The 27,487-nt window shown below is 46.8% G+C and overlaps 1 protein-coding gene across 1 annotated transcript; it reads right to left on the bottom strand.

The window, feature by feature from the left end:
* Window positions 1-10,474: 10,474 nt before the first annotated feature.
* Window positions 10,475-21,413, bottom strand: LOC144953779 (E3 ubiquitin-protein ligase TRIM11-like). Its single transcript, XM_078884418.1, has 6 exons — window positions 21,054-21,413; window positions 15,210-15,305; window positions 13,621-13,854; window positions 12,855-12,877; window positions 12,195-12,301; window positions 10,475-11,067 (listed from the first exon to the last, which is right to left on the bottom strand). The coding sequence occupies exons 1-6, from the start codon at window positions 21,411-21,413 to the stop codon at window positions 10,475-10,477; spliced, it is 1,413 nt and encodes a 470-aa protein (XP_078740544.1).
* Window positions 21,414-27,487: the final 6,074 nt, after the last annotated feature.

Raw genomic sequence — 27,487 nt, 5'->3', positions numbered from 1 at the left:
TCAACTTACCCACTCACTCACCCACTCACTCAACCACTCGCTCACAAAGTAACTCACTCACCAACTCGATCACCCACTCGCTCACTTGCCCACTCACCCACTTACTCACGCACCCACTCGCTCATCCATTTACCCAAAAGTCACATAGGGGTTATTCTTATTATACAGGATGGCCCAAAATTCAGGAGACACAGGATAATACTAGTAGGAACCTCCTGGTTACACCAACCCACAGCGGATTATTGTGTCCGTCCGTCCGTCGTGCAGGGAGGGGCTGGGTGGGGAAGATGGGGGTGGGTGGGGAGCGGAGAGTGGGGAGGGGCTGGGAGGGCAGGGTGGGGAGGGGCTGGGTGGGGAGGGTAGGGCTGGGTGGGGAGGGGCTGGTCACCCCGTGGTGCCCTTATAAAACTCAACGTTTAACCTACTCACGCCGGCTTGTGCCCGCCCTCACAGTCGGCCATATTTACGGAATACACCACGCCGCCGTTGACCCTGGCCATTGACCGAGCAACCCAACGTTCCTACCAGCTCCCTCCCCATGAATGTGTTTATTATACAGGGTGGCCCAAAAGTCAGGACACACAGGGATATTATTATACAGCGTGGCCCAACATTCAGGAGACACGGGCTATTATTATCCAGGGTGGCACCAAAAAATCTGCCGCGCAAATGCGAGGACGCGAACGAGCCGAGTCGTCAACCTCAGCAGCGTCCGTCCAAACTCGGGATTCTGCCGAGGGTCGTTCGAAACGTGAATGAACAATAACATGCGAAGACCAAGGTCCCATATTTGTAGTGTGGTGTGTCTGGTGCGTTGCGTGGGGTGTTGTGTGGAGTGTGTGGGTTGTGGTGTGTGTGGTGTGTTGTGTGTGGGGTGTGTGTGTGGTGTGTGTGGTGTGTTGTGTGGTGTGTGTGGTGTCTGTGTGGTGTGTTTGGATGTGTGTGTGGTGTGTGTGTGGTGTGTTGTGTGGTGTGTGAGTGGGGTGTGTGTGTGGTGTCTATGTGGTGTGTTTGGGTGTGTGTGGGGTGTGTGTTGTGTGGTGTGTGTGGGGTGTGTGTGGTGTGTGTAGGGTGTCTCTGTGGCGTGTTTAGGTTTGTGTGTTGTGTGGTGTTTTGTGTGGTGTGTGTGGGGTGTGTGTGTAGTGTGTGTGTAGGGTGACTGTGTGGTGTGTTTGGGTGTGTGTGTGGGGTTTGTGTTGTGTGGTGTGTGTGTGTTTAGGGTGTTTGTGTGGTGTGTTTGGGTGTGTGTGTGGGAGTGTGCGGTGTGTGTGGTGTACGCTGTGAGGTGTTAGGTGTGTATGCTGCAGTGCTCAGTCTGTGGGGAGTGCTTAGTCTATGGTGCAGTGCTGGGTCTATGGGTCTCAGTGCCAAGTCTGTGAGTCTCAGTCCCGAATATATGGGTCTCAGTGCTGAGTCTATTGGTCTCAATGCCGAGTCTATGGTGCAGTTCTGAGTCTTTAAATCTTCGTGTTAAGTCTATGGGTCTCAGTGATGAGACTATGGTGCAGTGCCGAGCATATGGGTCTCAGTGCTGAATCTATGGGTCTCAGTGCTGAGTCTATGGGTCTCTGTGCTGAGTCTATGGGTCTCAGTGCTGAATCTATGGGTCTCTGTGCTGAGTCTATGGGTCTCAGTGCTGTGTCTATGGGTCTCAGTGCCGAGGCTACGGACTATGACCTCACACGCGTGCAGGCTGACGGCGCAGCTGCCGATGCCTGCCCCTGTTTGACCCTCAAACGTGCCGGACCACGAAGTCCACTTTATATTGCCCCTTCGCTGTGGACTTCTGTGCAGATAACAAAAAAATCTAATTCGCTCACCAGTTGTCTTTGGGTGGTGGTGGCGTGGGTTACACAACGGACTGTGATTATCAGTTTCTGGGGATGGGGGGGGTTACAACGGTTGGGAAAGATTGTGGTGGTGGTGGTGCTATATTTGAGGCATTTTTGTTATCTTCTCTATTTCTTTCTCTCTCACTCACTTTCAAGTAGATTGACTGAGCCGCCTTATCAGAAACGGCACGCTTTGTCAGTGCACGTGTGTGTGTGTCAGTGTGTGTGTGTGAGTCAGTGTGGATGTGTGTGGATGTGTGTGTGTGGATGTGTGTGAGTGTGGATGTGTGTGTGCCAGGTCATGTGCACCCTGGCCTCAAGGTGCACATGGCCTGGCACAAGCGTCGTGGTGACGTCACCGCCACTTAATGGCGAATGGCGGTTGTTGTTGTTGTTGTGTGTGAGTGGGTGTGTGGGGAGCGGTAGTGTAGTGGTTAGCGCTACGCTGCGCTACGAACCTGGCGACCTGAGTTCGATTCCAACTCACGGCTAACACCACTGGCGATTATCTGAACCGGTCGTGGGCCTCCCCTAGGTCGACTCAGCCTCAAATGAGTACCTGGTGCGGTGTGTAGTAAACATCGCCACTTGGTGAGACAAAGGCGGCCGGGCGTGGTGCTGGCCACCCACCCCCTCGTGTGCCGTGCCAGACCTTGTTAGGCACTGCTACAGCTGCTACTCGCTACCAACAGCACTCATGTGTGTGGACTAATCTCCATCTGTTCCACGCTCACCACCTCATCCACCCCCTTACTCACCAACTCACCAACCCCCTCACTCACCCACCGACTCACTCACCTACTCACCCACCCCCTCACTCGCCCACCGACTCACTCACCTACTCACCCACCCCCTCACTCACCCACCGACTCACTCACCTACTCACCCACCCCCTCACTCACCCACCGACTCACTCACCTACTCACCCACCCCCTCACTCACCCACCGACTCACTCACCTACTCACCCACCCCCTCACTCACCCACCGACTCACTCACCTACTCACCCACCTACTCACCCACCCCTTCACTCATCTACCGAGTCACTCTCCTACTCACCCACCCCTTCACTCACCTACTCACCCACCCCCTCACTCACCTTCTCACCCAACCCCTCACTCACCTACCGACTCACTCACCAACTCACTTACCCCCTCACTCGCCCACCCTCTCACTCACCTACTCACCCACACCCTCACTCACCCACCGACTCACTTACCTACTCACCCACCCCTCACTCACCTACTCACCCATACCCTCACTCACCCACCGACTCACTCACCTACTCGCCCATACCCTCACCCACCGACTCACTCACCCACCCCCTCACTCACACACCAACTCACTCACCTACTCACTCACCTACTCACCTACCCCTTCACTCATCTACCGAGTCACACTCCTACTCACCCACACCCACACTCACCCACTGACTCACTCACCTTCTCACCCACCCCCTCACTCGCCCACCGACTCATTCACCCACCGACTCACTCACCTACTCACTCACACACCGACTCACTCACCTACTCACCCACCCCCTCACTCACCCAACCCCTCACTCACCTACTCACCCACCCCCTCACTCAGTCACTCACCTACTCACTCACCCACCCCCTCACCCACTCACTCACTCGCATTCTCACGCCATCGCTCGCTACTGACAGCACTTGCCCCAACTGTGTGCTAGAGACTACACGGGGCATCTTTGTCTTTGTTTTTGCTACTGACAGCACTTGCCCCAACTGTGTACTAGAGACTACACGGGGCATCTTTGTCTTTGTTTTTGATACTCACAGCACTTGCCCCAACTGTGTGCTAGAGGCTACACGGGGGATCTTTGTCTGTGTACAGGTGCTCGCTACTCACAGCACTTGCCCCAACTGTGTGCTAGAGACTACATGGGGCATCTTTGTCTTTGGGGGGGGGGCGGTTTTAAAATGGGGTTGGGAGCGGTGGCGCTGCGAAGCCGGCAGAGGCAACTCCAAGTTCGATTCCCGGAGATGTTAACTACCTCGCCTGGTGTACAGGAGGTCGTGGGTTCGATCCCGACCCTGACGATGCCTGCTGCTGTATATTTGGAGTTTGGGTCTCTCTCTCATCATCATCACGGTGGCTAGGAGATGTTGACTACCTCGCCTGGTGACTGTGAGCGGGAATCGAACTCGGGTATTGCCAGGATTGTGTGCGTAATTGCAGCATGCTAACTGCTGCGCCACCGCTCCCCACATTGTTACAAAGACAAAGATCTCCCCCGTGTAGCCCTGTAACAGAATGTCAAGGGACAAGTGCTGTTGGTAGCCAGTGAGTGCGTGAGTGTGCGAGTGAGTGAGTGGGTGAGGGGGTGGGTGGGTGAGTGTGTGAGGGGGTGGGTGAGGGGGTGGGTGAGTAGGTGAGTTCGTAGGTGGGTGAGTAGGTGGGCGAGTGAGTGAGGGGGTGGGTGAGTAGGTGGGTGAGTGAGTAAGTGGATGAGTTGGTGGGTGAGTGAATGAATGGGTGAGGGGTTGGGTGAGTAGAGGAGTGAGTAGGTGGGTGAGCGGGTGGGTGAATGAGTACGTGGGTGAGTGGTTGGGTGAGTGAATGAGTAAGGGAGTGAGTAAGTGTGTGAGTGGGTGGGTGGGTAAGTGATTAGGTGGGTGGGTGAGTGGATGGGTGAGTGAATGAGTGCGTGAGTGCGTGAGTGAGTAAGTGGGTGAGTAGGTGGAAGGGTAAGTGATTTGGTGAGTAGGTGAATGGGTGGGTTGGTGAGTGGGTGAGTGATTATGTGAGTGAGCGGGTGGCTGAGTGAGTACGCGGGTGAATGGTTGGGTGAGTCAATGAGTGGGGGAGTGAGTGGGTGGGTAAGTGGGTGAGTGGGTGGGTGGGTGGGTAAGTGGGTGAGTGGGTGGGTGGGTAAGTGGGTGAGTGGATGAGTGGGTGCAGTGGCGGCTCCTGCAAAATCTCTCAGGGGGGGCAAATGTCTGGATGATTGATAAGGATAAGGTCCACCCATGCAATGGATAAATTAACAGCTTAAGCATGTAAAGGCAACTTCACTTCTTTAATATTAATGAAAAATAAAGTGACTCTTACAATACATCTTGTTTGTTTCTATACTCACTGTTAAAACAAACCATCTCAAGTTTATTTTATTAAAGATTCCACTAGGTGGCGATAAATTATATTGTTGGATGAAACGTGCTTACGTATGATGACGTTAGCACGTATGATGACGTAAGCACGTTAGTGCATGCCCTCCCGGAAGCCATAGAGAATGCATTGGAGCGCCCGCCGTTCGAAAAAAAACATCTTTCAATGTAAGTCTATGGGGCCACTCGGGGCGATTCTCAGCCGGAGTGAAATCGCCCAAAAAGAGGCGGTACTCCACAGAACGTGACATGACGCTGATTGGACTATATCCAGAGGCTGACAGTGACGGCTAGCGTGACTCTGTGGTTCAATGACATTGGTGGTGCGTCGCCCAATCGCCCCAATGAAGAAACCGCCCCTGAGTGGGTGGGTGAGTGGGTGAGTGGGTGGGTGGGTGAGTGGGTGGGTGGGTGGGGTGAGTGAGTGAGTAAGTGGGTGAATGGGTGGTGGGTCTGTGAGTGGCTGGGTGAGTAGGTGAGTAGGTGTGTGAGTGGGTGGCTGAGTGAGTATGTGGGTGAGTGGTAGGGTGAGTGAATGAGTTGGGGAGTGAGCGAGTGGGTGAGTGAGTGGGGTGAGTGAGAGTGGAACAGATGGAGAATAGTCTACACGCAAGTGCCGTGTTAGTAGCGAGCAGTTGCAGCGCCGATAAAGGCAACCGGCACTGTGGCACACACAGAGGGGGTGGGCGGCTACCAGCACCACGCCGCCTTCGTATCCCCAGTGGCGATCTTTAGACCCTCCGATAACTCTACTGGACATCAGGGCTGAACGATTAATCGATTTCAAATCGAAATCGAAATTTAAAACGACGCGATTAGCAAATCGTAAAGGCTGCGATTTTAAAAGTCCTTTTACTTTCTTATTGGAATTTTTTATTTTGTTATAATTATAACTTTATTGATTTAACTTAACAATTGTTCTATGTTTGATGGTTCTGTTTCAATTATAACATTTTAATAAATACACGTTGGAAGCAATTCGTATCTTTTAAGTTCTCATCCTTGCATTAGAATACATAGAGCGGTTCATATTTTGATGGTATCACGTTGTAAGTGCTCCATCACGTGTTTAAAATCTACGAATTTTGAACTGAAGATTGACTTTACACTTCGTTTTTATCGCAAATCAAATCGCGATCTCAACGTCTGTCATCAAAAATCGCAACGAGACAGACGAATGGACGAGACCGACGAATGGACGAGGCGCTGCGTCAACCACGCGAACTTACGCGGACCGCCATTGCGGTGCACGCGCGCCACCTGCTGGCATGGCGATGGCGGTTGTTGCTATGGGGGGTGGTCCACAAGTCACGACACGCACGGCTTGTTGCTATGGGGCAGAGGTCGCAAACGGGTTTTGATTCCTTACCCGTACCCGGCCGCACCAGGGTTGCAAACGGCTACCCGGCCATACCCGGGTATCGGGTATCTGATTGCGACCTCTGGGATGAAGCCATGTTGCAGGCGCGGGTGGGTTGATTCTAGGAACTTGAATTGTGAGAAGAGACAAGACGTTGGGAAATGAGTGACAAACGGTTACTCACCAGTGACTCACGGTCTACCCGTACCCGGCCGTACCAGGGTCGCAAACGGGTACCCGTACCTGGCCGAGTACGGGTAGCCGGTCGCATCTACAGGAGATCGTACAACTTTAAAAGTAATTCCTCGTGTTTAGCGTGCATGCCGTACAACACATTTTGGACTTACGAACCAATTGATTTCAGAACAGACCTCTGAAGCCTAACTCGTTTGTAAGTAGAGGAGCCCCTGTATATGTACATCAAAATTAAACAGTTTCATGTGGATGTTTTTTTCACATGTCGTCGCTTTTATATGTCCACAAACAATTATATTTCCACGAGGATTTTGGATATGTACACCATTGATTAGCGTCAATCAAACAATGAAAATCATCATGATTCTCCTCGCCATAGAGTATGCGGATAAGTTGGCAAATTGTTATCTTATTTTTAAAACTTATTATTATAACTCGAGTAAGTCCCTGCGATATGACCGCTTCATAAAAAAAATAATGTAATGAAAAAAACTGAAATTTAAATATTGTATTGAATATATTTAATCAAATATGTATCTCTACATATATATATCACATTTGGTTGTAATATTTACAATCATCTCCCCAAAAATGTTTCCTTGAGGGTGAATTTTTTTGTTTTATTGAATCGACACTTTGATGTTGTGTGGAACTTTTGCATCTTGACAAAGCAGCAATGTAATAAAGTTGACTGTGGGAACAAAAACAAAACCCAGGTTCGTTGAGATTGAGACCAACACAACTCAAAACTTTGTCCGCTTGCGACTCATTGACATCGATAGCAAACGCAGGAATGATTGCAAACTCGCCTTCGCTTCGAAATAAATGGAGTAGAAATTCACATCTGAGTAAGTGTTGTGAATGTTGTGAATATTATGAATAATATTGGTCACGGAAGCCTCCTGCGTGTTAAACATTCCAGATGGTGTCCACAGAGATTCCACTACTGGATCATAATTCGTGACTTCACTCGGATCCACGTGGCCCAGCCAGCATCACAGGCGCAGCGTATCAGTGGCAGCCGCTAGGCAACAGATCGCCAAACACTACATGTATAATAGACCATCATAATTCCACTTAGATTACGGACATATATAGATTTACATAATGCAATAACACATTAAAAAAACTACACCCTTGATTAGCATCAATCAAACCGGTAATGATGCAGCTAATTCGGCTGTGACGGTCCCACCTGATGACGGAGACTTGTGTTGCCTCCGAAACGTCGTGATTTTTGTTTTATTTTATTTTATTTTCATTAATTTTGATGTTTTACCTACGTGACTTTACCGGAAAAAACCTAAGAATAACAAACCGGTAATATATCATGATTCTCCCAGCCATTGAGTATTCAAATAAGACGATTATTCTTATATTTTAATCTTATTTATTAATGTATATAAGGAGCCTTAGCTCAGGGTGATCTCATAAAAGAGTTTAAAAACGGTCATGAGTGGGCTGTGGGGGAGAGACGGGACGGAGTGGAGGGGGGCGAAGGGAAGGGAAGAGGAACGGCTTGGGGAGAGTGAAACGGAAGGGAGTTAAGGAGGGTGGACTTCTTCATGTACAGGGGCAGTGCTGAATCTATGGTGCAGTGTTAAGTCTATGGTGCAGTGTTGAGTCTATGGTGCAGTGTTGAGTCTATGGTGCAGTGTTGAGTCTATCGGTAGTGTTGAGTCTATGGTGCAGTGTTGAGTCTATGGTGCAGTGCTGAGTTTATGGACAGTGTTGAGTCTATGGTGCAGTGTTGAGTCTATGGTGCAGTGCTAAGTCTATGGACAGTGTTGAGTCTATTGTGCAGTGTTGGGCCTATGAATAGTGTTGAGTCTACGGTGCAGTGCTGGCTAACGTACAGGGGACGTTAATTGCCGTCGTGGGGTGCAAGAAAGGTCCCAACACGGCATTGGGACCGTGAGAAGGAAGTACAGAGAGACAGAGAGAGACAGAGAAGATTCTGATGTCACAATGGGGCAAAGGGGGGAAAACATCATTATATCACTGCGATTATTCCACCACAGTTAATCAATCGCCAGGACGTAGAGTGTGGGTCCATCTGTACCTCTTTCAAGACTAACGGCCAGAGTTCCCGATACCGCCTCTTTAATTGCGCCCTGTTACCAGCTGTAATGCCCCAGCGCTGAGCTGCTATGTTATGAGATCTTTGTCGGAAGCGACCTGGTCTTCGCAAATGATAGCAGCCCAACCAAGTGGCGGGTATCATCATCCTTGTCACAGTGCGCAAATTTGTGGAAGCATCCAAATACTCGAAACGCATAGAGGCTCACAGAGACTCATAGAGGTACATGGAGACCCCAGAGAGATCCAGATGGAAACCCACACTTATCGAGACTCGTACTAACACTAAACTATGTTTATTTTACCAAGTAAGGCCCCACTACTGAGCTGCCGTGTAGCGGCTCTTTTTCAAAAGCAACCTGGCCATCACAAATGACAGCTGCTCTACGAAGTGGCAGGTATCATCATAATCACCGTGTGGGAATTTATAGAAGCATCCTAAATACTCGAAACGCATAGAGGCCTACAGAGACCCATAGAGATACATGGAGACCCACAGAGACCCATACTCAGAGACCCAGAGAGACCCACACCTATCGAGACCCATACTAACACTAAACTATTTGACTGTCCAAGGTAAGGCCGATTGAGCCGTGCAGTAGTTCTTTTTCGGAAGCTACCTGGCCATCAACAAATGACATCAGCTCTACGAAGTAGCAGGTACCATCATAATCACCGTGTGAGAATTTATAGAAGCAGCCTAAATACAAGAAACGCATAGAGATGCATATAACCCCATATAGATACATTTGAAAGCAGACTAAACAATATAAGACAAGTGCCCGCTTAGCTGCTATGTAGTAGCTCTTCTTCAGAAACGACCTCGCTGTCACACATGATAGTCCGACGATGTGACTTATCATCACGTGGGCATTCATAGCAGCAGCCAAAACTACTCTAAACGCATAGAGACACATAGAGATCCATAGATGCCCATAGAGACCCATAGCATAAACATAGATGTCCATTGAGACCCATAGAGATACATAGTGAAACATAGAGGTTCGTAGAGACCAATGGAGATACACAAAGTTCCATAGAGTCCCAAAGACTAAAACGAAACTATTTATATTTTTTCCAGATGTAAGGCCCCCACCGAGCTGCTATGTTATTAGCTCTATTGCTCAGAATCGAGGTGGCCATCACAAATGATAGCCCAATGAAGTTGGCTGACATCATCACCATAATCACCCCGTGGATATGTATAGCATCACAAAAATATTCTAAACGCACAGAAACCCATAGAGACACATAAAGATGCATAGAAACCCATAGAGATGAATAGAGATACAAAGGGACCCATAGATGCACATAGAAATCCATAGATATCCATAGGAATAAACAGACACCTTTAGAGATACATTGAGACACATAGAGACCCATAGAGACCTATAGAGATAAATAGAGACCCACAGAGATAAACAGAGACCCACAAAGACACATAGAGACCCATAGAGACTTACAGAGATGCATAGAGACCCTACAGGGGACACGTACTCAGAGGCTCACAAAGACCCACACTCATTGAGACCTTAACGAAAAACTCTTTTTTTTTACGTCACCAGGTGTAACGAGGCCCCACTGAGCTCTGGTAGCGACTCTGGCCATCACAATGGTTGACAGCAGCTCAACCAAAAGGGGCTGACACCATCAACTCCACCATCGTCGTCACCGCGTGGACATTCGCAGCAGAAGCAGCAGCAGCCAAATGCTCTGAGCAGCAGTGACCTTGATTCTAAACGTGGAGGTGGAGACCCTAAAGGTCAACGGAGACAAAATCCAAGCGGTGACCACCCCCACCAACGTTATAACGTGCACCGTTATGACGCTGAAGAGAGGGGGGCCTTAACACTTGGTAAAATAAAAGTTAAGTTTGTTCGTTTAGATGTGATCCAGCTCCTTGATAGTCACCGAACCCCGGCCGACCGTCAGCGCGGGGCGGAGAGGCCGCGCGAGACCGCCACTACCACCACCACCGCCACCACCACCACCACCGCCAGCACCGACGCCCACGAACGAGTGCAGCAGCATCGCCGATCCGGCATCGTAGAACGACAGCAGCCCCACGTCGCGGTCGAGGTGCACGCCGAGACGACGCCGCTGGCCGTCCCCGCCGGCGGTTACGGCCAGTGGCGTCTCCAGCCCCCCGTGGCACGTGGCCAGGAGGCCTCCATCGCGTCTCGCCAGGCTCCAGGAGGTGCCGATGTCTCCTCCTCCGCTGCCGTCGCCGTCGTCGTCGTCGTACGCGACGCCGACCTCGTAGGAGTCGGAGGCGCTGACGTCCACCTCCCAGTAGTGGCGGCCCGACGAGAAGCTCGGCGAGCAGAGGGCCGCGACGCGCCGGGCGGGGGTCTCCGGGCAGCCGGGGATGCCGGCGTCGGGGGACTTGGTCAGGGTCCTGAGGTCGGAGGAGATCTGGAGAAGGGGGCCGTAGCCATCATCGGCGCTCTCGACGACGGTGGGGGAGCGTCCGTCTGGGAGAGAGGAGAGACGGGATGGATGGTTGGATGGCGAAGGCGTGCGCCTCACCCCCCACTCGTTCATTCATTCATTGATTCACTCACCCATTCACCAACTCACTGACTCACAGTGAGTGCTCACACCACCACACAGACAAAGGCGGTCGGGCGTGGTACTGGCGACCCACCCCCTCGTGTACCGTTCCGGCCTTCATAGGTGCTCGCTAACAGCACTTGCCCATACAGTCTGTTAAGGTTACACGGGGGATCTTTGTCTGTGTTGTGTAGTGGTGTATCGTGTGATGGTGTATTACACTGGTCAACACACTTTTTCTGGCATAAGGTATTCCAACGGATTTAAGGTAATTGTTAGGGGTGCTGATTCCAAATCTGGCATCAGTTTTTGTCTATCACATCAGTCTTTTGAGATATAAAATATTGCATTTTCAATAAAAACTGCAGAAGAAAAATATTAAATAAATGTGGATATCTACATAAAATGATATTATAAACACACTATCCTAAAAATACAGCACCATATTTTAACACTAAAGCAGTCACTGACTCGCAACAACTTGCAATCATAAGTGACAGAGTTAATTTCGGGTAAAATCAATGAAAATGGGGTATGCCGATAGCATAAAATGAGAAGTGATAAAGCAAATCTGAGATCAGATTTGGAATCAGCACCCTGAAATTAGTCTAAAACAGCTGCAAAAGTCCAGGCCAGAAAAAATGATGTTTTTGTTGTTGACCAGTGTAATCGACGTCACCACGCATTTAGAATATTTGGCTGCCGCTCTAATTGGTGATGATATTAGCCACTTGGTTGAGCTGCTATCACAGCTGCTGTGGTAGCCAGGGGTCGCTGATGAACAAACTGTTGCAGCTCAATGGTGGGGGCCTTACACCTTGTTAAACAAATAAATACATATTTCAGTTTAGTTTATGAGTCTTTAAGTATCTCTATAGGTCTCTATAGATCTCTCTATGGATTCACCACTTTCTCATTTACCGTTGTGCATTTTTTTGGGTCCTCATTTCTTATCATTGCAATTTGCAATAGACACAGTTTTCGTTTGTTGACCAGTGTTATCTTTTCTGCCGTTGTAGAGCATTGCCCAGCGCCTGATGAGACTCACACAGGAAAGACAGCAGTCTGACGATGACTCCTTCCACAGATGCGAGCGAGCTGATTTCCTCTGCGCTGACGCCTGGTGGCGGTATCTCGTCAGTCGCCCTCTCTCTCCTGTCAACTCGGAACAACGAACGCATGGACAATGAGTATCCTGCCCTACCCGTGTAGCCTCTAGCAGTGCTGCAGGGTGCAAGTTTCAGTTTCATTTATTTAAGTTTAATTTATTAGGTGTAGCCCTGTGAACCATGCGGCTCTTGACTCGGGTGCAAACGCAACGAACAAAACAAATCATTCCTCGTATATCCTACACGTGGCTGTAGAGGGCACATGCTGTTACCCATTCATTCAGACATTCAATCACCCACCCATTCACTCACACACTCATTCACCCACTCACTCACAATGTTACTCATTCATTCACACACTCACACACTCAGCGAGTCACCCACACTCTTAAATCACTCGCCCGCTCACTCGCTCATTCACCCACCACGATTATTTAATGTATAAGGGAGAGAGAGAGTTTCCTTGTGGTAATGGGCAATTACTAAGGCCGATACGGGCACCGGCATTCGATCATTATCCTGCGTGACTCGAAGTGATCTTTCAATAGCCGAACTGAAGAAAGGCGTGGTCATTGCAGTATTGTAGAATGATCCATTACCTGCGGGTCTCTTCCATGTGACTCTAAAAAGAGAAGAGGAACGAGGTTTAAGGGGGCAGAAATGTCCAGGTTCCAAACGAATGCAAATATACAGCAGAATCACTACACTACACTATACACTACCCTATACACCACACTGTTATACACTACACTACTATATACTACACAACTATACACTACACTATGCATGACCCTATACACTGCACTACTATACACCACAGTACTATACACGACACTACTATACACTACACTATACACTGCACACTATTACACTGCATTATACACTACACTACTATACACTACTCTCCTATGCACTACACTGCTATACACTACACTATACACTACACCACTATACACTACAGATTAGTCGTTAACAGGGGTGGAGGGGATGATGATAGAGATGGAACCCACGACCTTCTGTATATCAGGCGAAGTAGTCAACATCTCCCTAGCCACCGTGATGATGATGATGAGAGAGACACGCAGACTCCAAATATACAGCAGCAGGCATCGTCAGGGTCCGGGATCGAACCCACGACCTCCTGTATACCAGGCGAGGCAGTCAACATATCCATAGCCACCGAGGCCATCCCCAACAAAAACTAAAAAAATATATAATTTAAATTTTAAATTTTTACCTACGTGACTTTACCGAAAAAACCTAAGAATATGAATCCTTGCAGTCACGAAAGCTTCAAATCTAGAAGAAAAAAAAACCCACAAAACACCACTCAGAAGACACCGCCGACAGCGACACACACGGGACCTGCAAGAAGCCGATGGGGTCGTTCTCCCCCTCGAGCGCCTCCAGGCGCTCGGACGCCTCCTTGAGATCGGCGATCTGCCGCTTGTGGCGAGCGATGCCCTCCTGGATGCGAACGATGAGTTCGTGGCCGGCGGCCTCGACGGAGCGGTGGGCCTCCTTCTCTTTCTCGTTGAGGGACGCGCGCATGTGCGCGAACGAGCCCGAGATGCGCGCCTTGCTCTTGAGCACGGTTTTCTGCGCGGGAGGCGAGCGGGGAGAACTCACTCATCCCCTTATCCACTCAGCCACATGCACACACTCACTCAATCATCTACTCACCCACTCACTCATCTACTCGCCCACCCACTCACTCACTCACACACTCACTTATCCACTCACTCAATCATCTACTCACCGACTCACTCACCCACTTCCTCACCCATTCACTCACCCATTCACTCACCCATTCACTCACCCATTCACTCACCCACTCACTCACCCACTCACTCATCCAACTACTAACTCATTCACCCACTCACTCATCCACTCACTCATCCACTCGTTCATCCACTCGTTCACCCACTCACTCACCCACTCACCCACTCATTCACCCACTCACTCACCCACTCACTTATCCACCCACTCACTCAATAATCTACTCACTCACTCGCTCATCCACTCACTCGCTCACCCACTCACTTATCCACTCACCCACACACTCACTTACACAATCACTCACCCACTCACTCATCCACTCGCTAACCCGCTCACTCATCTACTCACCCACTCACTCATCCACTCATGTTTTAATACTGGTAAAGTCACGTAGATAGAAAATAAATAATAAATAATAAAAATTGTAAAAAAAAAAGTTATATTTTCAAATATCGAAACCTCGTGAGTTTCGTTTTTTTTATTTTTACTATTTTCATTTTATTTTCTATCTATGTGACTTCACCGAAAGAAACTCCAAAGAATATGAATTCTTGCAGTCACGAATGTTGAAAGTCAATTTTTAAAAATTAATTAATTACGATTTCGACTTCCGTTTATTCGGGCACCCCGGGGGGTCCCGCCACAAGGTTCAAAATTATCGGTCTCGGGCAGGAGTGGGGAACGTCCGGCCTGCGGGCTGTATAAGGCCCGCAAAATCATTTGAGTCTGGCCCTGCGAAGGCAACTGCAGGCGGGACTCGAAATTCAATAAATCTCGGAGCAAACCTGGAAAATCTGTTTCGAGTAGCAACATCATCAATACCAGCTAACATCATACGCCTCGCCAAAGATAAGGAGTTCCAGCCCATTACATTAAATGTGAGTTCATTAAATGTTTGACCAAATATAACAGGCTAATTTTTAAGTTGATCATTTTGTACGGCCCGCGAATGATGTTATAAATATCCAAATGGCCTACGTATCCAAATACCAACGTGACTTTACCGAAAAAACCTAAAAATATTACCTACGTGACTTCACCGAAAAAACCTAAGAATATGAATCCTTGCAGTCACGAAAGCTTCAAATCTAGAATCCAAATGGCCCTTGGCAGAAAAAAGGTCCCCCACCCCTGGACTCTAGGGGAAGGCAGTTCCATGCCGGAGGGGACGTTACCTCCACCTCCCTCTGAGACGCCTCCATCTTCTTGACCGATGCCTCTGCGGCCTTTCTCTCGTCCTCGGCGGCTTGCCTCTCGTCCTTGATCGAGCTCTTTCAAATGGACAGACGGAGCGGACGATATGCACATGTAAGGTGGGCACATTGAGAATAGGTTTTCCAATTTTTTTTCTGGCAACAAAATAGCGTGTTACGATCATGGGACCTCCTTTGCCACTACTATAATATGCGACATAGAATTGTAATGTATGACTTACTGTTAGTAGCTCAGCTTATTGGAGAGTATATTTAGTATACTGATGATACTGATGTAGTTTATATTTTTGTTTTTTTTACGTGGTGGTTTAGTTGCTGCAGCTCCATACTTTTAACATTCCTTCCCTTTATTAATGCTCACCCCACTCCCTCCCTTTGTTGCTGCTAATCCTGCATAATGCACGGGCATAATATGACTTTGAAACCCCCCGCCCACCTCCTACGCATTCCACAAGTATTGACTAATCCCATATCTGCATTTCCCATAAATATGCGAAATTCCTATTGATATGCAAATCCCTTTGTCAAGGCGCTCTTCCCCATCCAACCAAGATTAAATATACGCTGCCAAGCCTGGTGGTGCCCATTCAGACGCTGTCTTTCCGACAGACCTGTTCTTCACCTGAGGACGGCTGCTTGCGTTGTGGCCGAAACGTCGTGAGAATTATTTTATTATGTTTTCTTTTTATTATTTTATTATTTCCCTTCTACGTGACTTTACCGAAAGAACCAAGAAGATGATAATAGGTTTTTCCCATTTTTTCTGAGCAACAAAACAGGTGTGTACGATGTTAAAACACCAAACTGAAAAATATGGTTCTCTCGGTAAAGTCACGATCGCAACACAAGCGACCGTCTTCAGGTGAGAGGGGCTTGTGTTGCGATCGAAACGTCGTGATCTATTAATTTCTACCTACGCGACTTTACCGAAAGAACCAAATAGTATGGATTCCTGCAGTCACGGAATCTTCAAATCAAGACCAAACTTTAACATTTTACAGGGAATCTTAAACAGCTACGCTGGTTTGGTGTTCTGCGTGCGTGTCTGGACGTTTATTTATTTATTTACGGACCCGCCCTGACAGCTCACTCTGATTCGATACAAATAAAACAGCCGGAAGAGAGCGAAAGCTCACTTTGATTCGATAAAAATAAATAAAACTCCCGCCTGAGAGCGAAAGCATAGGTCTGGCAAGGTCTGCGCCGCAGTGGTGCAGTGCACTGTGGGCGCAGACCCTGCGCTGTGTGAGTGTGGTGTGTATGCAAGTGTGCGAATGGTAGTTACGCTAATATTACGTTCATTTATGTCAAAAATGGGTGCTGCGTGCTGCGATTAGTGGAGTCCCCAAACAACTTTACCTTACGAGTAGGCAGGGGTCGCTATACAGTGAGTCTTAGCGGACTGAGCTGGCAGCTTCACCTGCTGGGACCACGGCCAGTTGCGTAGCGCCCCCTACAGTTTCGCCCATGGGTCAATACCCCAATGGGGCAACCGAGCTGACTGATGGGTACAATGGGTACTATCCGGCTTATTACCATTATTATGTATTGACGTTGATCACGTCTCCATGGACGGCTTGCTGTCTACTTCGGTTGTGTAATTGAGATGTTGTGCATGCTGCTGCTGGTAAGGACATGTGTTGCATAATATGCAGCATGTGTCCGTGTATCATGTTTGCCACGCATGCAGTTGGCGTTACTGTACATTTATGATGTTTTGGAGTGCCAATCCTATACACTTTGAAATGCAATAAACTGTCTAAAAAGGTTGCACCCCGGCCCCCGCTGCTGTCACTCTCTGGCTGTTGCGCAAGCCATATCGGAATTTGCGACATGCTAAAACAATGAGTACAGTGTGACACCGCCCGAGTAACTCCCGGGATCAAAATGGGCATTGGAAAGTGATCACTTTATTGAGATGATTATGGTACTACCACAGGGTATTGTGAACGGTTCAGGAGGAGGAGAGGTCTGGATTTGTAAGTCTCACAGTACCGGTAAGAAGCGGGGTACAAATTCTGTCATCATAGTATACGATCATGCAATGTTTCTATCTGCAAGCTGTCATAACTGAAACGATCCCCGTTATTGTTCGATTGAGAGTGACCCACACCTCTGATATCCATATGTGAGGAACCCAAAAATCGGATGCATGCGTAAAACACCCATAATGGGAATACGTAAACGTAAAAACACCAACAAAATAAATTTGTATAAGAAAAAAATAGGTGGCCCCATAGCGCATCTGTCTGTGTGTGTACATACAGACGGAGGATGCAGGGGCCAACCTGTGTGCGATCGGAACGGTGCAATTGTTGACCAATGTCACTGTGGATGGCGCACACGCTGACGCACACCGGAGCTGTGTCTTTGCGATGCAAGGGCATAGTGGATGGTGGAGCGCATATGGATGGTGCGTTACGAATAAAATAAAACAAAACAAACCGCTGGAAGCAACCATGCGAGCAGGCTACCTTGAGAGCGATCGCGAATGGGTTGCGTGTCTGGAAGAAGCCTCGCTCTTTCAGATGCAGTACCAGCTTCGTCAACTCTTCGCTACGATTCTGTTGTATTCCATGCCAGCAGATACGAAGGCTCTCTGGGATAAATTCTACGACGAATTGCGATTACGAGTACCAGTACCGCCAGCTGACCAACAAAGAAGAAATGGTAAATCTTCTTGGTTCTTTCGGTAAAGTCACGTAGAAGGGAAGTAATAAAATAATAAAAATAAAACATAATAAAATCATTCTAACGACGTTTTGGCCACAACGCAAGCAGCCGTCCTCAGGTGAAAACCAGGTCTGTCGAGGCGACAGCGTCTGAATGAAACAGCACACGTGCTTGGACCATATATATAAGCTGGGTTGGAAGGGGGGGAAAGGGCGCCTTGACAAAACAATTTGCATATCAAGAGGAATTTACCATATTTATGGGATATGCAGGTATGTGATTAGTACTACTTATGCCCGTGCATTATGCATGATTAGCAGCATCAAAGGCAGGACATATGGCAAATGCAGGTATGTAATTAGTACTACTTATACCCGTGCATTATGCAGGATTAGCAGCATCAAAGAAAATAAAAGAAATGGTAAAGTTCAAGACCCTTCACAGCCTCCACGAGTTCCTCACGGCAGGTGGGATGGCTATGTCGGACTTTCACGACCTCCCGCAGCTTTCCGAGCACACACACTTGGTCTTGGACTCGCTGCTTGAGAACAACCATATCCGCCGCGAATTGGACACGAAGGACTTCCCATTTCGACTTCGACGCAAACAGTTCCCCATTGTCCCAGCCTTCGCGATGACCATCAACAAGGCGCAAGGGCAAACTGTTCACAACCTGGGATTATATCTACCAACGCCATGCTTCTCGCACGGCCAACTGTACGTGGCACTATCGCGAGTCACGGCAAGATCCAACATCAAGGCGCTTATTGAGGGACCTGACGACGAGGAGGAAGACGGAGTGTACACGAAGAATATCGTGTATCGCCAGATATTTCAATAAGTTGCATTCTATATTTGAATAACTTGCATTCTTTAATATTGTCGATTGAGCGTCTCATAAAAATGCATATAACCTCACAAAAATAAACATAAAACAATCACCAAAACATGTCTATTGTGTCCAGCCACTTTCAACTCCCCACCAACCAAGCATATACACACCGCCCGCGAAGCGGGCGGCGACTGCTAGTTGTGTATAGTAGTGTAGTGTATAGGATAGTGTATGGTAGTGTAGTGTATGGTAGTGTAGTGTATAGTAGTGTATGGTGTAGTGTATAGTGTAGTGTATAATAGTGTAGTGTATAGTAGTGTATAGTAGTGTAGTGTATAGTAGTGTATAGTAGTCCAGTGTGTAGTACTGTATAGTAGTGTAGTGTATAGGAGTGTAGTGTATTGTAGTGTTGTGTATAGTGTATAGTAGTGGAGTGCACAATGTAACTGTTTTACTAAAGTCCCCCCCCCCCCCACGATCCGATGGACCCATGGGAATCGAAAAATGCGGAAACGAATTTGGGTATTATTATTATTATAATTATTTTTTTCAGAAAACCAGAAATGTTGAACAGCCCAAGAAAAGAATGTTTACAATTCTTTACGGCCTTTCGCTTTGAGATGACATTCATCATCATCACCATGACCACCATCACCACCACCATCATCATCATTGCCAACATGCTCACCATCATCACCGCCACCACCATCATTATCTTAATCATCATCACCATCACTATCATCATCACCACCATCATCATTATCAACATCATCATCACCATCATTATCACAACCATCACCACCATCACCATGACATCCATCATCACCACCATCATTATCACCATCATCATCATCACCATGACCTCCATCACCACCACCATCATCATCATTACCAATATCGTTAGCACCAAAATCATCACCATCATCATTACCACCATCATCATCACCATCACTATCATCACCATCATCATCATCACCACCATCACCAACATTATCACCATCATTATCACCAGCATCATTATCACCATCATCATCACTAGCATCACCATCATCTTAATCCTCATCACCATCACCAACATCACCATCACTATCATCACCACCATCATCAACACTACCACCATCATCATCACCAACATCATCACCATCACCTTCATCATCACCATCACCAACATCATCACCATCAACACCAACATCATCATCATCACCATCATCACCATAGTCATCACCATCATCACTCTCATCACCATCATCATCATCACTACCACCATCATCACCACCACGAACATCATCACCATCATCATCACCAACATCATTATCACCACCATATTCACCATTGTCATCACCATCATCACCATCACCAACATCATCACCATTATCATCACCAACATCATCATCACCGCCACCATCATCACCATCGTCATCACCACCATCACCAGTACGAGCGAACCTTCCCAAATCGGACGCCTTAAAATATGAACGTCTCATGGCGATATCGTTCGTAAGTGCAAGCTGTTCGTAAGTTGACACCTTAGCATCTGGGGGACTGCCTGCATTAGGAACACAATTGGTGGCGGAACATTACATCCTACGCCTGGTATGGAGGACTTTTGGGTCCAATCTTGACCCTCCCGAATATTTTAAGTCTGTGTGCCTCTCTCCCCGCAGTCCCGTGTATTTTTCTCCGGGTGCTCCGTTTTTTTGCCTCTACATTTAGATTGCTCGGCTTGCTATACACTGCCGCGTGATGAGCCACTTCGTTGAGCTGTCGTTTGTTGTTAGCCAGGTCGCTTCATTGGGGCCTTTACCCGGTCAAAATCGATCAAAAATGGTTCAGAAATGAGTCCCAGTGGGATCGCTGGATCGCTGGTACGATCCTCCACCTCCGGTAAAAAGAAAATCCACGGTTTGCTCCGTAAGTACGAGCGCACTTTTGCGAGGTGGATTGTTGGAAATAATAACGTATCACGGCGGGTTCGTTCGTAAGGGGGAGATGTTCATAAGAGGGAGATGTTGGTTAGTAGGAAACGGTCGTAAGTGGGAGACGGTTGTAAGTGGGAGGCATTGGTAAGTGCAAGGCATCGGTAAGTACAAAACTTTGTAAGTAAGAGACGTTCGCAGGTACAAAACGTTGTAAAGTACGCAACGCTCGTAAGTAAAGTACGAAACCTTCATAAGTGTGAGACGTTCGCAAGTGAAGTAACAGAACGTTCGTAGGTACAAGACGTTCGCATCTCGCCAAACAGCCCGAACTAATTCTCGACTTCGATGTTGTCCACCCCCCCCCCCTCAATCCCTCCTCACCTTACGCGCCTTGTGCTCGTCCTCGACCGAGCTCAGCTCGTGACCTCCGTGACCTTCGCCCCCCACGGCATCGTCGCCGCCGCCGCCACCCCCCGCGACGCACGCGACGCACACGAGGCTCCCGTCGCTGCGGCAGAAGAGGTCGAGGCGCCTGCCGTGAGCCGCGCACCTCCGCTCCTCGAGGCGCGCGCCCGGCGCCACGAGGACGTGGTCGGCGAACCGCGCGTTGGCCAGGTGCGGCCTCAGGTGCTCCGCGCAGAACGACGCCTCGCACTTGAGGCACGTCTTGACGGCCGCCGAGACGACGCCGCCGTCGTCGGCACCTGGGCAGCTGTCGCACGGCGGGGCCGTGGAAGACATCGGTGTGTCTGGGTGTGTGTGTGTGGTTGTGTGTCTGTGTGCGTGTGTGTGTCTGTATGTGTGTGTGTGTCTGGGTGTCTGTGTGTGGTTATGTGTGTATCTGTTTGTGTGTATGTCTGTGTGTATCTGTCTGTATGTTTGTGTGTCTGGGTGCCTGTGTGTATCTGTCTGTGTGCGTGTGTCTGTGTGTATGTGTCTGGGTGTCTGTGTGTCTGTGTGTATCTGTCTGTATGTTTGTGTGTCTGGGTGTCTGTGTGTATCTGTCTGTGTGCGTGTGTCTGTGTGTATGTGTCTGGGTGTCTGTGTGTATGGGTGTCTGTGTGTATCTGTCTGTATGTGTGTGTGTCTGGGTGTCTGTGTGTATCTGTCTGTGTGTGTGTGTCTGTGTGTATGTATGTGTCTGTTAAGGCTATACGGGGGATCTTTATCTTTGTCTATCTTTGTATGTGTCTGGATGTCTGTGTGTCTGTGTGCGGTTATGTGTGTATCTGTCTGTGTGTGTGTCTGGGTGTCTGTGTGTATCTGTCTGTGTGCGTGTGTCTGTGTGTGTCTGGGTGTCTGTGTGTGTGTCTGGGTGTCCGTGTGGGGGTGTGTGTGTATCTGTGTGTGTGTATTTGTCTGTGTGCGTGTGTCTGTGTGTGTGTGATTGTGCGTTTCTGTGTGTGTGGGTGTTTATCTGCCTGTGTGTGTGTCTTTGTGGATGTGGCTGTATTTGTCTGTCTCGGTGCGTATGAGGCTTAAGGGTTATAGAAGCGAACGGAAGATGAAGACGACGATGAGAAGTAGTAGTAGGAGGAGGAGGGGGAGAGATATCGAGACGTGAACGAATCACGCGAGACCTTTGGTAGGAAACACAAAATACGGGAGAGGTTTTTTTTTGTTTGTTTGACCAGCAGCAGTGAAAGAGTTACAGTCCGAGAAAAAGCGACAGCACCAGCAGCGACCACCGCCACAACTATAACAGCGACTCCGTCTCTTGTCGCTGCGACTGCTGATGCTGCTCACAGAGCGAATGGCCAAAGGAGGTGGTCAAGGAAGCAATTTTGACACGGAAATGAGCCGAGGTCAGAGAGGGTGCTGAAACCCGATGTCTGTCAAGATAACGTCAGGACGTGTTCTTTTTTTTGCTGTTGCTCTAAGAACATTACCGTGGCGAAATTTGGAATGTGGTCACGCCGGCTTGGGTCAACACATTCTATGCTTTTGTCGAAAACACTGGCCAACGAATTGGCAATATATAACACTATACACGACACTATACACTCTACTACAAACTACACTATACAATACACTACTATAAACTACACTATACACAACACTATACACTCTACTACAAACTACACTATATACTACACGGATATACACTACACTGTAAAAAATACATCCGTAAATTTACAGTAACTTTTGTGGCAGAAAGTTGCAAGTAAATTTTTATGTAATTATACGGAAGATGAAATCCCATTTTTTACAGAAATATTCACATAAATTTACAGAAATTACTGTATTTTCACTAAATACCATCCGTGTTTTTTACAGTAGTTTCTCCGTAAAAACACAGTTGTATTCAGTAAAAAAAACAATATATCCCATGACTGTAAAAAAACGAGATCTGTAAATGAACAGTAACTCTTCTAGCAGAAAGTTGGCAGTAAAATTTTCTGTAATTTTACCGATTTTTTTGTGTTATGTTACTGTAAATTATATATATTTTTAAAGGCACTCCATGTAAAAAAAATGTCCATTATGAAAACAACGAATAAAACCCTAATTATATTTATTTTAAATGGAAATGTTTCACCCTATACACGGGCAGTTTGTCTGCTGCTCCCCACCATTACCTCTTCCTGGTGGTGTGAAAGACTTTATTGTCTTTTCTTTTTAATATGTAAATCTACATACATTGGCATATGAAAACAGTCAGTACATGCATTTGAACATGTTTTAAAATATGGAATTGTGAAAGTATTATACGCTATTTTATAAAACGGTCTTTAAAAATAAAACAATTAAAAAAGCTTCTGCATTAGCCTTGAACAGATAAACTTTGTATAGTAAGTAAATGTACAATCATCTGGAACAAACATGAGAAGAAAAAACAAGTATCTTCAAAGAGTTTTTACAGCTTCCAAGCTGCAGTACCAGCACCAGCATCAAACACTTTAGCAAGTACTGGAGGAAACTGGTTTAGTTCTTGATATTTATTTTTTAAATAATCATTTCAAAAGTTTGAAGAGTTTACGTGTATCTGTTTTTGCATTCAGCAACTTGCTTTTAACAGAAAGGAGTCCCAACTCAAAAGGAATGAGGTAGTGTTTCCTTTGCATTAGTGGTCAAAAGTGTATCAGTGTATGGAGATTGTAATACACTGGGTAGAAAGTACTTTTATATATTTGTATTTTATCAGTTTACATTGTGTCTGTAAAACAGTACGTGTATGTTTGTGTACAATATGGCTGTCATATCATGTCAGATCTTCAGTTTAATTTTATTTGTAACAATATAAAGATCTGACATGGTATGGCAGCTATATTGTACACAAGCATACGCATACGATATGATAGACACAATGTAAACTGAAAAAAAAAGAATGAAAATTTTAAAAAATGTCTTCAAAAGTGTTTTCAGAGACTTCAGAGCTTCCAAGGGGTTTCAAAGTCTTTCAGATCCGAAAGGAGTCTCAGGATTCGGGGGTGTGTGTTGTGGCTTTTCTTTCCACGTTTCTGCTCCTTTTTGATCCTCGTTCTGGATTAATTCCAACAAAGCATCTAGAATATGAAAGGATAAATGTCAGTATTGAACCAAATAAACTAAGAACCAATCAACAACTTAATTAATAATGTTGGAACCTACTGCATATGTAAATGAGTATCTGTCTAGTCATTCAATACTTCATAGTTATCAGTGTATCATGTCAGTGTATGACATTTTAAAAAAATAGCAACAATCTGTCAATAATTGCATGGGTCTATTCTGACAAGAGCTTCATCAAAAATGCAAAACATCAAATATTTAATGAGCCCTCTAAAACATCTAATTACAAACTATTTGGTTCTTTCGGTCAAGTCACGTAGGTAGAAAAATGTAACAATTTTTTTTTATTTTTTGTATATGTGGGTGTTTTATAATGTTTATAAAACACTCACATACACCAATTATTATATATTCCAGAAGGCTTTTCCGTTTCAGACCGCCTTGCCTATGCAAATTTCTGCGGGAAACAATGCATACCTATACAACACACATCACATTAAACAAATGTTCATACCCAAGAAGTTAAGTGTCAATATAAGAAATCATCACCATTTTATTAGAAACACAGCAATCAATTTAAGTAAATTGGAAAAAAATTGTATAGACTACTTTTTATCATTGCAATACTTTAAAAAAAAACATACCTGCTATGAATGCTTGCAGCAGCTTTCAACCTTGAATTGGTCCCAATAATTATCTCCAGGTCTTCTATTTTACCAGGGTTAAATCATCTTTACACTCTACCCCAATCTCATGCAGACTTTGTAGTAGGCTTTCAGTTGTGTCTTCACAGAGGAATGGCAGTGCCACCTTCAGCAGCTCTTTCACTCTTTCCATCGTTTACAGGTTTGTGCTTCAATGGTAAAAGCCGTTTCCCCCCTCTGTGTAAGAGGCATGTAGTTATGAATCATAGAAGAGCTTTTACAAATTACTTTACTCTGGCTAATGTGTTCTACTTCATACACACCAAGATCAGGTACAATGTTAGCCATCTTTTCTTGGAGAACAAAAAGCACCTCACTTTCATGTTTTACTATGATGCATGCTATAAGCCCCCGCCTTAAGTATCCCACATCATAATCAAGTACAACAAGCAAACCATTTGCATATGACCATTTGCAATTATTTATTAAAAAAACAATTGTGCCCCCAACTGTGCCAACTTGTTGTGCTTTAGCCACCCGGTGCTCCGCTCGTTGTTGTGAGCGTCGTTCCTCTGCCCTCCGCTGTTGTTGCTCGAGGTCGACTGCCTCCAACTGCCCCAGTAGCTTCATCAACGTGCACCTAGCTGCCCAGTGGCATCCTTCACGAGCCTCCTCCACAGAGGGCGCTCTTGACACCGCTGGTAACCGGTAACCCGGAACGGGTGACTATAAACAATCTCTAAACTATTCTTTGCTTCTTTCGGTAAAGTCACGTAGATAGAAATATACTTATAAAAAAGAAAGTGAATAAGAAAAAAATACAGTCTACATTGGTTTTATTTTTATTTTAATAAAATGTCTATCTACGTGACTTTATCGAAAGAACCAAAGAATATGAATTCCTGCAGTCACGAAAGTCTTAATTAAAAATTTTATCTATAAACTATTTACTAAGCTATTATTACGTTACCAGGTGAGAACCCGCTGAGCTAAGTAGCTATTTTTCAAGAGCCACCTGGCCACGAATGGGAGCTCAACGCAGCGGCTGACATCGTCATCATCATCGTTGTGGAAACTTACAGCGGCAGACAAAGACTCTGGACGCGCAGTGACGTTGATTGTAAATGTGGAGGGGACAACGGGAGGACTCGGAGAAAAATTCCACGTGATCACGGAGAGAGACAAAAAACGCAGACTCCGCATATACAACAGCAGGCATCGTTCATAATCGAACCCACGACCTCCTGTATACCAGGAGAGGGAATCAACATCTCCTAACCACCATCATGATGGCGAGAGAGAGACGCAGACTCCAACTATACAGCAGGCCGGAATCGAACCCACGACCTCCTGTAGACCAAGCGAGGTAGTTAACATCTCACTACCGTGATGATGATGAGAGAGAGATGCAGAATCAAAATATACATAAGCGCAGGTATCGACAGGGTCGGGATCGAACCCTCGCCTGTAGACCAGATTATGATGAGAGAGACACAAACAGACTCCACATCTACAACGGGCATCGCCAGGGTCTGTTATCGAACACACGACCTCCTGTAGACCAGGCGAACGAGTTAACATTCGGGTCATCTCGATATCCTGTCTCTCAAAAAGGAAATCCGTTTTAAAGCTTTCGTGACTGTAGGGATTCATCTTCTTAGTTCTTTCGGTAAAGTCACGTAGAAGGGAAATAATAAAATAATAAAAATAAAACATAATAAAATACAATTCTCACGACGTATCGGATACAACGCAAACAGCCGTCCTCAGGTGAAGAACAGGTCTGTCGGAAAGACAGCGTCTGAATGAGCCATTATTTCCCTTCTACATGACTTTACCGAAAGAACCAAGAAGAAGTAAATCCATGTCACCGCCTGCCGCTAGAGGCTCGCGGCGAGGGCGATAAGAATCAGCAGCGATCGTTAAGCCGAAACTCAAGGACAGGGAAGTCTTCAGTCCCACGCAAACGGAAGCAAGGAGCTCCGTGACCTCGGCGTGGGAGGTTAACGAGACACACCGAGGCAGTCTCTGTGTCTGTGTCTGTCTGAGGCTGTCTCTGTGTCTGTCTGAGGCTGTCTCTGTGTCTGTCTGGACCAGGCTGAGCGTGGTGAAGACGGTGAGTCGTCATCCAAGTGGCACAGGTGAGACGCGTATGTGTGTCTGTGTGTGTTTGTGTTCGTGTGTGTGTCTGTGTGTATCTGTGTGTTTGTGTGTGTATCTGCGTGTGTTTCTGTGTTTGTGTCTGTGTATCTGTGTGCGTGTGTCTGTGTGTGTGTATCTGTGTGAGTGTGTCTGTGTATTTGTGTATCCGTGTGTGTCTGTGTATCTGTATGTGGCTGTGTGCGTATTTGTGTCTGTGTGTATGTGTGCAACAGCCAGTCATCTCAGTTAGTCGAACCGTGGCACCTGCTGGGTCTGCCCCGTGACCTGCCAGCGGGCGTTCGACACTTCACGTTGCCTCAAGGTGCACCGAGCCTGGCACAAGCGTCGTGGTGACGTCACTGCCATATTCTTAGGTGTTTTCGGTAGTCACGTAAGTAAAAAATAAAAATTAATAAAAATTAAATAAAAATCACGACGAAACGTCGTGATTTTTATTTTATTTTTTATTAATTTAATTTTTTTACTTACGTGACTACCGAAAAAACCTAAGAATATGAATCCTTGCAGTCACGAAAG

This window comes from Lampetra fluviatilis, assembly GCF_964198595.1.
Source record: "Lampetra fluviatilis chromosome 45 unlocalized genomic scaffold, kcLamFluv1.1 SUPER_45_unloc_1, whole genome shotgun sequence".
NCBI classification, from domain to species: Eukaryota; Metazoa; Chordata; class Hyperoartia; order Petromyzontiformes; family Petromyzontidae; genus Lampetra; species Lampetra fluviatilis.
The sequence above is the reverse complement of the archived record's forward strand: the minus strand, read 5'-3'. Positions and strand labels throughout refer to the sequence as shown.

Excerpts from the sequence above, each read along its gene's own strand:
- LOC144953779 (XM_078884418.1), bottom strand. The coding sequence starts at position 21,413 with ATGTCTTCCACGGCCCCGCCGTGCGACAGCTGCCCAGGTGCCGACGAC. Across the intron at positions 15,306-21,053 it reads ACGAGCACAAGGCGCGTAAG|AGCTCGATCAAGGACGAGAG; the intron begins GTGAGGAGGGAT and ends TCCATTTGAAAG. Across the intron at positions 11,068-12,194 it reads CAGACTGCTGTCTTTCCTGT|ACGGACGCTCCCCCACCGTC; the intron begins GTGAGTCTCATC and ends CCTCTCTCCCAG.